Source organism: Oncorhynchus nerka, linkage group LG27, assembly GCF_034236695.1.
Source record: "Oncorhynchus nerka isolate Pitt River linkage group LG27, Oner_Uvic_2.0, whole genome shotgun sequence".
NCBI classification, from domain to species: domain Eukaryota; kingdom Metazoa; phylum Chordata; class Actinopteri; order Salmoniformes; family Salmonidae; genus Oncorhynchus; species Oncorhynchus nerka.
Genome location: NC_088422.1, coordinates 20244809 through 20257413, shown reverse-complemented (window position 1 = coordinate 20257413; position 12605 = coordinate 20244809). Strand labels below are relative to the sequence as shown.

At 41.3% G+C, this 12605-nt stretch overlaps 2 protein-coding genes and 1 pseudogene across 2 annotated transcripts in view; 2 read left to right on the top strand and 1 right to left on the bottom strand.

The window, feature by feature from the left end:
* On the top strand, nt 1-497 carry LOC115111167 (globoside alpha-1,3-N-acetylgalactosaminyltransferase 1-like; annotated as a pseudogene).
* A 1047-nt stretch (nt 498-1544) lies between these two features.
* endog (endonuclease G) lies at nt 1545-3402 on the top strand. Its single transcript, XM_029636866.2, has 3 exons — nt 1545-2248; nt 2484-2593; nt 2783-3402. The coding sequence occupies exons 1-3, from the start codon at nt 1712-1714 to the stop codon at nt 3063-3065; spliced, it is 930 nt and encodes a 309-aa protein (XP_029492726.1). The 5' UTR covers nt 1545-1711; the 3' UTR covers nt 3066-3402.
* Nucleotides 3403-6134: 2732 nt separating this feature from the next.
* LOC115111316 (disabled homolog 2-interacting protein-like) overlaps nt 6135-12605 on the bottom strand; it is a 135396-nt gene continuing 128925 nt past the window's right edge. The window contains 3 exon segments of the mRNA XM_029637238.2: nt 6135-10599; nt 11087-11174; nt 11318-11520. Coding sequence (XP_029493098.2) covers nt 10441-10599; nt 11087-11174; nt 11318-11520 — 450 coding nt within the window. The 3' untranslated portion in view covers nt 6135-10440.

Below are 12605 nucleotides of genomic sequence, written 5' to 3'. Positions count from 1 at the left end.
CAAGAAAGGATTCGAAAAGAGGCCCACTTCCTGTTTTGTCTGGATGTGGACATGAAGTTTCACCAGCGCTGGGGAGCTGAGGAGCTCAGCCAGCTTGTAGCTGCAGTTCAGCTATCTTACTACTATGAGAGCCGGGACAAGTTCCCCTACGAATGCAGACCTGCCTCATTATCCTTTGTGCCCCTGAATGAGGGGGACTTCTACTATGCCGGAGCAGTGTTTGGAGGGACTGTGGAGGAGGTCCACAAGCTGACTAGGACATGCCAGGAGCATCTGGACAGAGACAGGGTTAATGTTATAGAGGCAGCGTGGCAAGAGGCGAAACATCTCAACTGCTACCTTATCTACAACAAACCCACCCGGCTGCTCTCCCCTGAGTACATATATGGGACTACAGAAGGGGTCATGATGCACCTGAGATCAAGGTCATAAGGCTGGCCTCTGTCATTAAGAATAACGTAGAAATACGACAATGTAAAAATGTAGAGGGTCATTAACCTCAGTTTCGGATGAAAAACAAAAACGTGAAATACAAATGATTTTAAACAGAGGTTGATCTGCTTTGCTCTTATACTCAATATTATTAGGAACTTTGTTTTTTAAGTTCGCTTTTTTCATTAATATTTTGTTGTATTAAGGCCACAAAAGACAACAGGCAGAAATGTTATAACGATTGAATTGATTAATTAAATATGATCTACCACCACCAATGTATTTTGTCAAACTGAATGCGTTGGTCACATGTTGTTGGTATAGTCAGAGCCATACAATTGTACAGTGCTTTCCGAAAGTATTCATACCCCTTGACTTATTCCACATTTTGTTGTGTTACAGCCTGAATTCAAAATTGATAACATGTAATTGTTTTCTCATCCATGTATACACACAATACCCCATAATGACAACGTGAAAACATGTTTTTAGAAATGTTTCCAAATGCATTGAAAATAAATACAGAAATATCTCATTTACATAAGTATTCACACCCCATTTCTATGACGCTTCAAATTGAGTTAAAGTGTATCGAATTCCCTTTGATCAACCTTGAGACATCACTACAACTTGATTGGAGTCCACTTGTGGCCAATTCAATTGTTTGGACATGATGTAGAAAATCTGTGGAAAGACTTGAAGATTGCTGTTTACCGCCACTCCCCATCTAATTTAACAGAGCTTGAGAACATCTGCAAGGAAGAATGGGAGAAGATCCCCAAATCCAGTGCTAAGCTGATACAAACATACCCAAGATGACTTAAAGCTGTAATCACCGCCAAAGTTGTAGTATTGACTCGGGGTCTGAATACTTATGCAAATGTGATGTTTAATTTTCAATACATTTGCTAAAATGTATAAACATTTTCACTTTGTCATTAAGGGGTATTGTGTGTAGATGGGTGAGGAAAACAAATATTTTTAATCCATTTTGAGTTCAGGCTGTAACAACAAAATGTGGAATAAATCAAGGGGTATAAATACTTTCTGAAGGCACCGTAGTTTACGCTGTACTAGAGCCTACTAAATTCTGTATTGTACCTTTAAGACGAAGCTACTGAAATCGTCATATGTATGCGCCCATTCCATAACAGCGAATATTGAAAAAGAAACGAGCATGTGGAAATGTGTGATATGAAATTCACTTTTTATGTAGCTGATTGTTGTAAAAGCGGTAAAGACTTGGTAATAGTTTGTGGTAATTATTCCGGTGCATAAAATGTATCGTGTTATCTGTTCTAAGTGGTTTATCTCCGGCTTGTCCTTGACTGTGGGAGCGACCATTGGTGCGTCTCTGAATGGAGATTCGACGAATCGATGCATAAATCCGAGCCATGGATTACTCAATCGAGTACCCGTTATACCTATTCCAAGTGTGGACGCAGCAACCGACCTTACCACGTACCAAGGAGGCGGTCAAATGGTAGGGTCCCGATCAACAGCTGCAATGAAGTACGGCTTCCCATCTCTCGCCAATATCAAGACGAGGGAGTCCTACGTGACATCTTATGATCCCAGAAACAGGACTGCTGCATGGGTTATAGAGCAACTCAGTCCTGATGGCTTGACAGGACCTTCAGATAGGAAATTTTGCGACTTTAAAGAGGATGATACGGTGCACGTGTACCACAGGGCTACCAATGCAGACTACAGAGGCAGTGGATTTGACAGGGGGCATTTGGCAGCAGCTGCCAATCACAAATGGAATCAAAAGGCAATGGATGACACGTTCTATCTCAGTAATGTCTCACCACAGGCAAGTCATGTATTGTGGGGAAACATGGCATATTAGGCAATGTGAAGATGAATAAGTGTTACACAGTGTGCGAGTGGTAAAGGTGGCAATATAAGTGTGCAGTTTAAAACGCTTTATTATGAGTCAAAAAGGCTTCTGAATCCCATGTAGCTACACTTCCAGAGCAAAGTGCATGAATCAATGAATGGCTGTTCAAGAAAATCAAGTTTCTTTTATTCACCTCGTCTTCTCCTAGAACCCAAATTTAAATCAAAATGCATGGAACAACTTGGAGCAGTACTGCCGTTCACTTACCAAGCACTACATGAATGTGTTTGTGTGCACGGGACCACTTTATCTGCCCAGGTGAGTGTCATTTGAAACAGACTTCCATAACAAACATAATGGTATTTTTCAGTGTTGCCATCTTAAACGCCATTCACACTGTGATCTGCTTTTGCAAACAGGCATTATGCAAGCATCATGATCTGTGTGAATGGGGTCCAAGGTGAGAATGATACAGAAGTCATAACTGTTCCTTCTCTCTGCTTATAGACAGGAACCAGATGGGAAAATGTATGTGAAGTACCAGGTAATGGGGAGGAACCATGTGGCGGTCCCCACCCATTTCTTCAAGGTGGTGATCCTGGAGAAACAGAGGGGAGAGGTGGAGCTGCGCTCGTATGTGATGCCCAACACACCTGTGGATAACAAGATTCCTCTGGAGCGCTTCCTGGTGCCCATCGAGAGCATTGAGAGAGCCTCAGGACTGCTCTTTGTACCCAACATTATGAAGAGGACAAACAACCTGCTGGCTATCACTGCTGGAGGCAAATGAGTCTGGTCAGCTCTGTGTAGTGTGGTGGGTCTGGTTCATTAGGGCACACTGTAGCAAAAATGTTAGAATTGAAAACAAACATTTTCATTGGACAGTACTGACCCGTTTCACTCTATTTTTAAGTTTACTTTCATTTTTGGCTGCTGAACACAACCTTGGTCATTCAGCTCTATGTCGTGTGATGACCATCCTCAGTAAGGTTTACATGTGACTGCACCAAACCCATCTGCTTTATCAATGTAGTGCTTATCTTGCATTGAATTAAACAAAAAGGGAAACAATCCAATTATTGTCCAGTAGGATGTGATGCTAATAAATATTTAGGAGCATTAGACTAGTTCTGAATGATTCTTGCTTATTATTTTTGACTATCTAAAGGGGACACACATCTTCACATTAAATAAGCTGTTCCATCTTTGAAAAGAGTGGGGGCTGGCCCTGATACTGGAAAAGGACCAAGCAGAAATGCTGAAGGCAGGGCTTACACTTTCTAAAGTACTGCTCATTTTTCATCGAGGACAGGTGAAGACTGTTTTGTTCTACTAGTCTTGGTCTTATTACTGTACCATTCTAGTGATGAAAACATGTCAACCCCTTGATAAAAAGACAACATCCATATTTCTGTGCATTTTGTTGTGGCAGAGCCACAGAACATAAAAGATACAGGCGAAGAACCAATATGTTTAATAGGGAATCATATCAGCCCTACTTGTAACATCTGCACCATTCTGGATGCTTAAATTAATATCAGGTGTTCTTCACTCTCCTTCCTACACACATTGAACCACAGAAAATACTATGCACAGAGACTTCACCACATGTCTGCAGTCCACATTGCCCATGGCATCTGTAAGATTCTATAAAAAGTTTACAATGGGTTCATGTAAGTCAATGTATGTAAGTTCCTAAACAAGTACAGTAAATCCCCTCCACCTTCCACTGTATTTACTTGAGGGCAATTCTACGGTAACGAAATTACAGTGAGACTAAAATGTATGCCAAACAGAAACCATTGATTTCAAAGTTTAACAAACCATACAATACCACTTAACAATTTACACAGTAAAAAAAACACTGGAAAACCTGTGGAGATGGAAAGGTAGGTAACATAATTACAGTAAAATCTCCCTCACTTTTATTCTGTTACCAAACTTTGAATCTGCACAGTTCTTCCTGTAAATTTGTTTTTTGGAAAAACTGTTGAAAGTAGTCCGTGCGCATAGAGTTAGTTCTATGGTTTGTTAAACTTTGAAATCAATGTTTTTTGTTTGGAATGCATTTTAAAGTGAAAAATTGGAGTATCTGAGAGTAATTCCGTTATCATGGAATTGCCCTTGAGCTGCTATTTGTCATGCCGGGTTATGTTCTGTGTACCTGGCTCAGACTGGCTTCTCAGACCCCTTGGGACTGTAGTGTCTTTTAGAAGGGACAGAACTGGAATGCTCCAGAAAATCATGAGGATTAACTTAAAAACAAAACAGATAAATATGCAAAACATGCTTAGGAGCACAAGACATCGCAGCACGAGGAGTAGGCCTATCATTTAATATGATGGATGTGTAGCTTTTGGAACTACTGCCATTTCTCCAGCAAAACGCAACCTGAAGGTACGCTTTACGTTGATGTTTTCCGTTTAGAGAATGACTGACCTGCAGTGACACATTATTATGGTAATTGAGGTGGGTGGCAGCATACAGGCATATTTAGCTAAGGGAACTGAATGAAATATGACATTCTTCAGAATACAGCAAGGATTGTTGTTTAACAAAAGTCCTGGACATGCACACGGTGAGATACTGTTACTGTTTTCATATTTTCCTGTCTGAACACTTTTACAACAGATGAATTAGCTCTAATATACAGTTAGAATGGATTTGACTTCACAACCTATATGTCTCATGTATCATTTCTCCTTAGGGAAACTGAACATCTGAATAAAATACATATTGGGGAAAGGGAAGCACATCTGCTTAGCAACATACTAGGTAGGCAGAGACCCCAAACTCTCCCTGAAAATGATAATACTGACCTCGTATAATCCACAAGAAGACATGTAAGGGATTTATCATTGAACGCCTTGTCCTGAATGTTCAAACTCATTGAGACCTTCGGAGGTAGAAGTAGCAGAATGATCAAATGTGTGGCTCTCTGTCAGAGTGTATGCTGAGGTACCATGGGATGTGTGATGTGTACCCCACTGGATGATATGTGCAATGTGTCTCTGCTGCTGTGGAGAAGAAGGAAGAGGCCAGTGGAACTGTCTGAGTTCCCACAGGTTGCATATGAGGGCTATCAGAAATATTCTGGACTGAATTACCCTCCCACCTCTGGGATGTCGTCTGGTCAACAGCCCACCTACCAGATAGTGATCAGAGCATTAACAGTCTAGATAAGAATCCCGGGTCTACTCTGTATGGATAACGACAGATCACTAAGATGAGCATTTGTCTTTGTGTTTTTGGTCAATTGGTGCTTATATTGGTCCTATTTCACACATGTACAAGTGTGCATTATACATATGTGAATTGGATTTTTTAAATATATCCCACTGAGACACCCTCGGAGAGTGGGGTCGCAACCAGGAATCAGCCATTATTGACGGCGATTAGCAATTAGGGTTAAGTGCCTTGCTCAAGGGTTCAGACTGACCATCACCTTGTCTGCTTGGTTATTGGCCCAATGCTTTTAACCTGCAAGTGTGTATTAATACGAATGCGTAAATTGGTGCAAAAAAAGTATGAAAATGTATGTAATAGGAGCATCTGTTAATCAAATGTAAAATTACATATATATATATATATATATATTTTTTTACATATCCCAGCTCTCCTTGAGACATCCTTGGAGAGGGGGATGTGTATTAATTCTAGATTCATCCCAGCGGACAAGTGATGTCATTAGTTTCTGGTTTCTTGTTGATGTCCATTCAACCAAGATTGCCTGCTGCTTGTTTTGTGCATACTAATGGTTTATACCGCCAGGTGGCAATATTTATATAAATGTCACTGATCAATGACAGCATTTCAGGTAGTTTGTAAAAATAAATACCACATGAGAAACACTACATGATTAAATTAGCGAAATAAATCTTTAATTGTAGTTGCATTTCTACATAAATTACATACATGTTTTTACTTTTACGATGATAGGCCTATTCTTGTTACCATTTACACACATCAAATTATTATTTTAACATTCATAGAAATGTTTGCAGTAAGGAGTTTGCAGTAACATGGCAAAAATATTGTTCAGTATTATATAGGGCAAGGAAAAAGGAAAGAGAATAGTTTTGGTCACTCTCTTGCAAATGGTTGGCAAAACGTCCCTAAAAGAACTGGGAAACAACGAAGATGCACTATACTGTGAACTGATCTGTGGTTTCTATTGCAGTGCAGTATATATTATTTCCTTTCAATAAAATAACACCAAAGCAGGAGGACGCACCTTTCGCTTTGAAAGAGAAAATCAATTTAAATCCTCCAAAGAGATTCTGTGTGCAGGTTGGGTGCAACAAGAACACTTGAGGGAAATAGATGCATATTTCTATCAGAATGCAGATGTTCTATACCTGCAGCACATTGCTATCAGAATGCAGATGTTCTATACCTGCAGCACATTGCTATCAGAATGCAGATGTTCTATACCTGCAGCACATTGCTATCAGAATGTAGATGTTCTATACCTGCAGCACATTGCTATCAGAATGCAGATGTTCTATACCTGCAGCACATTTCTATCAGAATGTAGATGTTCTATACCTGCAGCACATTGCTATCAGAATGCAGATGTTCTATACCTGCAGCACATTGCTATCAGAATGCAGATGTTCTATACCTGCAGCACATTGCTATCAGAATGCAGATGTTCTATACCTGCAGCACATTGCTATCAGAATGCAGATGTTCTATACCTGCAGCACATTGCTATCAGAATGTAGATGTTCTATACCTGCAGCACATTGCTATCAGAATGTAGATGTTCTATACCTGCAGCACATTGCTATCAGAATGCAGATGTTCTATACCTGCAGCACATTGCTATCAGAATGCAGATGTTCTATACCTGCAGCACATTGCTATCAGAATGCAGATGTTCTATACCTGCAGCACATTGCTATCAGAATGCAGATGTTCTATACCTGCAGCACATTGCTATCAGAATGCAGATGTTCTATACCTGCAGCACATTGCTATCAGAATGCAGATGTTCTATAACTGCAGCATATTGCTATCAGAATGCAGATGTTCTATACCTGCAGCACATTGCTATCAGAATGCAGATGTTCTATACCTGCAGCACATTGCTATCAGAATGCAGATGTTCTATAACTGCAGCTTCAACACAATCCATCATACTCTGACAAATACTATTCAGCATTTTATTAAAACAATAAACAAAGATATTCAATAAATAATGTTGAACTGATTGAAACAAACATAATTTATAGCATAACATAAATACCATTTTACACATAAATTTACATTTTTTAAATAAAACATAACGTACTTTAACAATAGTCTAGTTGATAAAAAAAATCTAATTATGTTTAAGCTTAACATTTCCACAGACCAAAACACAGGTCAACACAGTAATTCAGGGGACTAATTTCCTGAAAGCAGACCACTGGTGTTTTCAGATGAGAATTAGCAGAAGTCAGAATTGAGAAGTCATGCAAAGACACTTGTTGAGACCACCTTTGAAGGTTGCTAAAGTTAGCTACCTGCATCTTAAATAAGACTACAAAAAAGGCCTTAAGTCCACTCCATGTTCATAGCTTCAATCAACACTAGAGGGAACTTGAACTGACAATGAATCTGGTTTATACCTCAGTTACAGCCTAAAACCCCATGTGGATGTACTGCCCGGAAGAGACGTTCATCACTCACTTTGGATAGAAGGTATTCTAAAAGAAGGAGTGTTTGTGTAGGGCCGTTAGTGAAATGACTCTTCCAGAAGCGCAAGGGTAGGGGAGTGGCCAGAGGAGTGGCCAGAGGAGTGGGCAGAGGAGTGGCCAGGTATTTGAGTTCAGTCCTATTCTATTCAGCACTGTCAAACTGCAAACAGTGAAGGTTTGGCCTACACATAACAATTTAGATACGCAGAGGACAAAACAGTCAACTATGTTTATCAATATTATATAATAGCATCAATAAATTGTTCATTTTTAACAAAGAACCCACATATGAAAAGGGGATAATGGGGGAAACGATGTGTGAACTGTCTACTGAAGTAGACATACAATTACAATCAAACTCTTACTATTGTCTTGCAATATTAGCACAGCCGAGTTTAACACAATGAACATATACAGTACAAAATACTATTCCCCTTCCAGACAATCAATATAAATACTGTGAACATTTTATATACATCTACGAGGTACGTAAACCTCTAAATATACTAATATTTAAGCATATACAAAGTATGCAAAAAATGATATAGCTGAGCTCTTTCTTTACCATTAGCAATTTAAAACACAGCACGTTTGTTGTGCTACTGTCGTCCTGATGAGGTAAGAACAGCAGAGTATACGTAAAATATACAGGAAGAATATAGAAACACTTTCTATTGGGACGTGCTTTCAAAAGCTTGTCAACATGAGGAGGCTTTCACTGATAGAGTTGTTCACTTGGCAACATATACTGTATGCTTTTGAAGTAAAACAAAACAAAACACTGGGATAAAAAAACAGCCATTGAGTAAAATCAAATATTGATGCTACAATGTACTATACTATTGCTGGAAGATACAGCTTGGCTGTGAGTATGACGTACTTACTCTGTTTACTAAACTCTGAAAACATAGGGTCCATAAACGAGTGTCCTCTTTTAGCACCAGGTGCTATATAAACACAGTGACTGGAAATTATAAGTGTAGATGAGAAACCAGAAACATTAAAGCTTATAATTGTTCAAATCACTTCAAAACAGGCTCTAAGATAACAGCACAACTGTTGTTTTATGTACTAGGATAGCGAGTTTAGGATGTCTTGCAGCCAGGTGTTGACGTTATAGCTTTCTCTAAAGTCAATCTGGAATGTTCTGCCTATCCATGTGAGAGATGCAGACTCGGTCTCAACCTAATTAAGACTCATCTCTTCAGTAGGTCCTATGATTGAGTGTCGTCTGGCCCAGGAGTGTGAAGGTGAACGGAAAGGCACAGGAGCAACAAACCGCCCTTGCGGTCTCTGCCTGGCCGGTTCCCCTCTCCCACTGGGATTCTCTGCCTCGCCTCAAACCCTATTACGGGTGCTGAGTCACTGACTTACTGGTGCTCTTCCATGCCGTCCCTAGGACGGGTGCGTCACTTGAGTGGGTTGAGTCACTGACGGGGTCTTCCTGTCCGGGTTGGCGCCCCCCCGGGTTCGTGCCGATCTTTGTGGGCTATACTCTGCGTTGTCTCAGGATAGTAAATTGGTGGTTGAAGATATCCTTCTACTGGTGTGGGGCCTGTGCTTTGGCAAAGTGGGTGGGGTTATATCCGGCCTGTTTGGCCGTGTCCGGGGGCATCGTCGGACAGGGCCAATGTGTCTCCCGACCCCTCCTGTCTCAGCCTCCAGTATTTATGCTGCAATAGTTTGTGTCGGAGGGCTAGGGTCAGTCTGTTATATCTGGAGTATTTCTCCTGTCTTATCTGGTGTTCTGTGTGAATTTATGTATGCTCATATGCTCCCTCTAATTCTCTCTCTCTCGGAGGACCTGAGCCCTAGGACCATGCCTCAGGACTACCTGGCATGATGACTCCTTGCTGTCCCCAGTCCACCTGGTCGTGCTGCTGCTTCAGTTTCAACTGTTCTGCCTCGGCTATGGAACCCTGACCTGTTCACCGGATGTGCTACATTGTCCCAGACCTGCTGTTTTCAACTCTCTAGAGACAGCAGGTGCGGTAGAGATACTCTGAATGATCGGCTATGAAAAGCCAACATTTACTCCTGAGGTGCTAACCTGTTGCACCCTCTACAACCACTGTGATTATTTCTTATCTGACCCTGCTGGTCATCTATGAACGTTTGAACATCTTGGCCATGTTCTGTTATAATCTCCACCCGGCACAGCCAGAAGGGGACTGGCCACCCCTCCTAGCCTAGTTCCTCTCTAGGTTTCTTCCTAGCCACTGTGCTTCTAAACCTGCATTGCTTGCTGTTTGGGGTTTTAGGCTGGGGTTCTGTACAGCACTTTGTTACATCAGCTGATGTAAGGAGGGCTTTATAAATACATTTGATTGAATCTTTCTGTGATCCTGACCACATCCATTGAAAATAATGGATTTGGACAGTATAAATGTATTTCTCTGGAGAGTGGCTGGGTGTTGGTAGTTCCTCCTCCCTCCCCCAGCCCAAGAGTCATTGAGATGGGATTAGCCCCCTCTCCCCTCCCTAGCAGTTGCTGCTGTTCCTGAACTCTCCGTTCTCCGTGATCTGGAGCTTGGTGGGGGAGATGCCGTTACGGGTCTGCATGCTGTAGCGCTCCTTCAGCTGGGTCAGAGCGCTCATCAGGCGGGCGTTGGCCGCGTCTAGAGAGGCGATGCGTTTCTCCTGCAGAGTGAGGAGGGAGAGAGAGGGAGGAACAGAGAATGATGGAGGAAGAGAAAGACGGAGGGAGGAAGAGAAGAGGGTTGTCATCACACAATCCAATGAATCCTTCATAACATGGCTCTGATCGACTGTACTACCGCTTCTAAGCAAACCAACATGACTTAAACAAAACAAGCAGCCACTATTGTAAACAGAAAAGGAATGTTGCTGAAGTAAAAACGTAGATTGTCCACATACAGTACATTTTGTACTTGTCACAGTAATTCCAGTGGCTGGATTGTTTGCAGTGAGTGAGACCTATCATTTTCAATCTGAGGAGGTTGTTAACATTTATAAAGCCAGAGGGCGCTGTTCTCTTCAAGTCCGTAGTCTGACATGTTACAGTAAATCTGTGAATCAAATATTTGAGTAAATACTTTATATTGACAGTTGTGTAAAAAACATCTATTGCCAGGAAAAACATTTCTTGTGGACACTAAACACTCACCTGGGCTTCAATGATCTTCTGTTTAGAGTCCACTATCGACTGCATATCTGAATGATCTTTTTTCAGTTCCTCCTCAACTGACATCAGCCTGAAAGAGTAACAAAGATATGTTTGTATTGATGGCTGTTCAATACCGTTCCATTTATTCAGCCAGACATAACGAGCCACAATGAGCCCGTCCTCCGATTTAAAGTCACACCAGTCTCCACTGGTAGGTAAAGGACACCTCACCTCGTGATGATGCTCTTCATCTGGAGCTCCTTGTCGTCCTGCTGCCGACTCAGACGCTCCTCTGTGTCCTCCAGGCGCGCCTGGTACTCCAGCAGCATCGTCTGGGTCTGCTCGTCCTGGCCCTTCAGGTGACACTCATACTCCTCCAGCTTCTTGGCTGACTGACACAGCCTGTCCTGCAGGATGGCTATTTCCTGCTGGTACTGGACACAGGACAGAGTGGCAGTCAGACCAGTGTCACACACACACTTGTCATTCTCAAAGCAGCCCCCATTCAGTGGGCTAAGAGACTGTTTGTGGTTGTTATGCTTTCTGCTCACTGCAGCTAGCGACTGGAACGAGTTACAACAAACACTCAAACTGGACAGTTTTATCTCCATCTCTTCATTCAAAGACACAATCATGGACACTCTTACTGACAGTTGTGGCTGCTTTGTGTGATGTATTGTTGTCTCTACCTTCTTGCCCTTTGTGCTGTTGACTGTAACCAATAATGGTGTGTACCATGTTTTGTGCTGCTGCCATGTTGTGTTGCTACCCATGTTGTTGTCATGTTGTGTTGCTTCCATGCTATGTTGTTGTCTTAGGTCTCACTTTATGTAGTGTTGTCTCTCGTGTCCTGATGTGTGTTTTGTTTCATTTGTCATTTTAAAATCCCAGCCCCCGTCCCCGCAGGAGGCCTTTTGCCTTTTGGTAGACCGTCATTGTAAATAAGAATTTGTTCTTAACTGACTTGTCTAGTTAAATAAAATAAAAAATAAAAAAATGGATTCTGTTTTTCTTGGGCTCAACTGCTGACAGAAGAGTAGTCATACCATCTTATGTGGAGTAACTACTGTAATTTACGGTGTATGCTAATGGCTGAAAACTTAGGTACACAATCAAGTCAAAGCTGCTAGTCATGCTAGGTTCAAATGGGTCTGGGTTCAAATGTGGGATCCTGCAAAGCTTTCAGGTACATTTCTGCTGTCTCTGGGAAATTCTGCAAGCAAGTGAATCCCAAACATATTCCTGAAAAAAACCCACAGCATTTAACAAACTATTAAAAAAAGACACTGCTGTTGTGTAATGTACCAACTAGACTCCATAGAAACCATACAGTAGACAGAACCCGGTCTAAAACCATAGGGATTGAAACAAATTCTTCAAATATTATATTCCAGCACTGAGTACTGTATTGTGTCTGTTTAATACAAACAGATTAAAGAGCCCTTCAACTAACTATAACTAAGGACTTTATAAAGAGCATTTACAGGTAGTAATTGTCAACAATAATGAACAGAAGTTT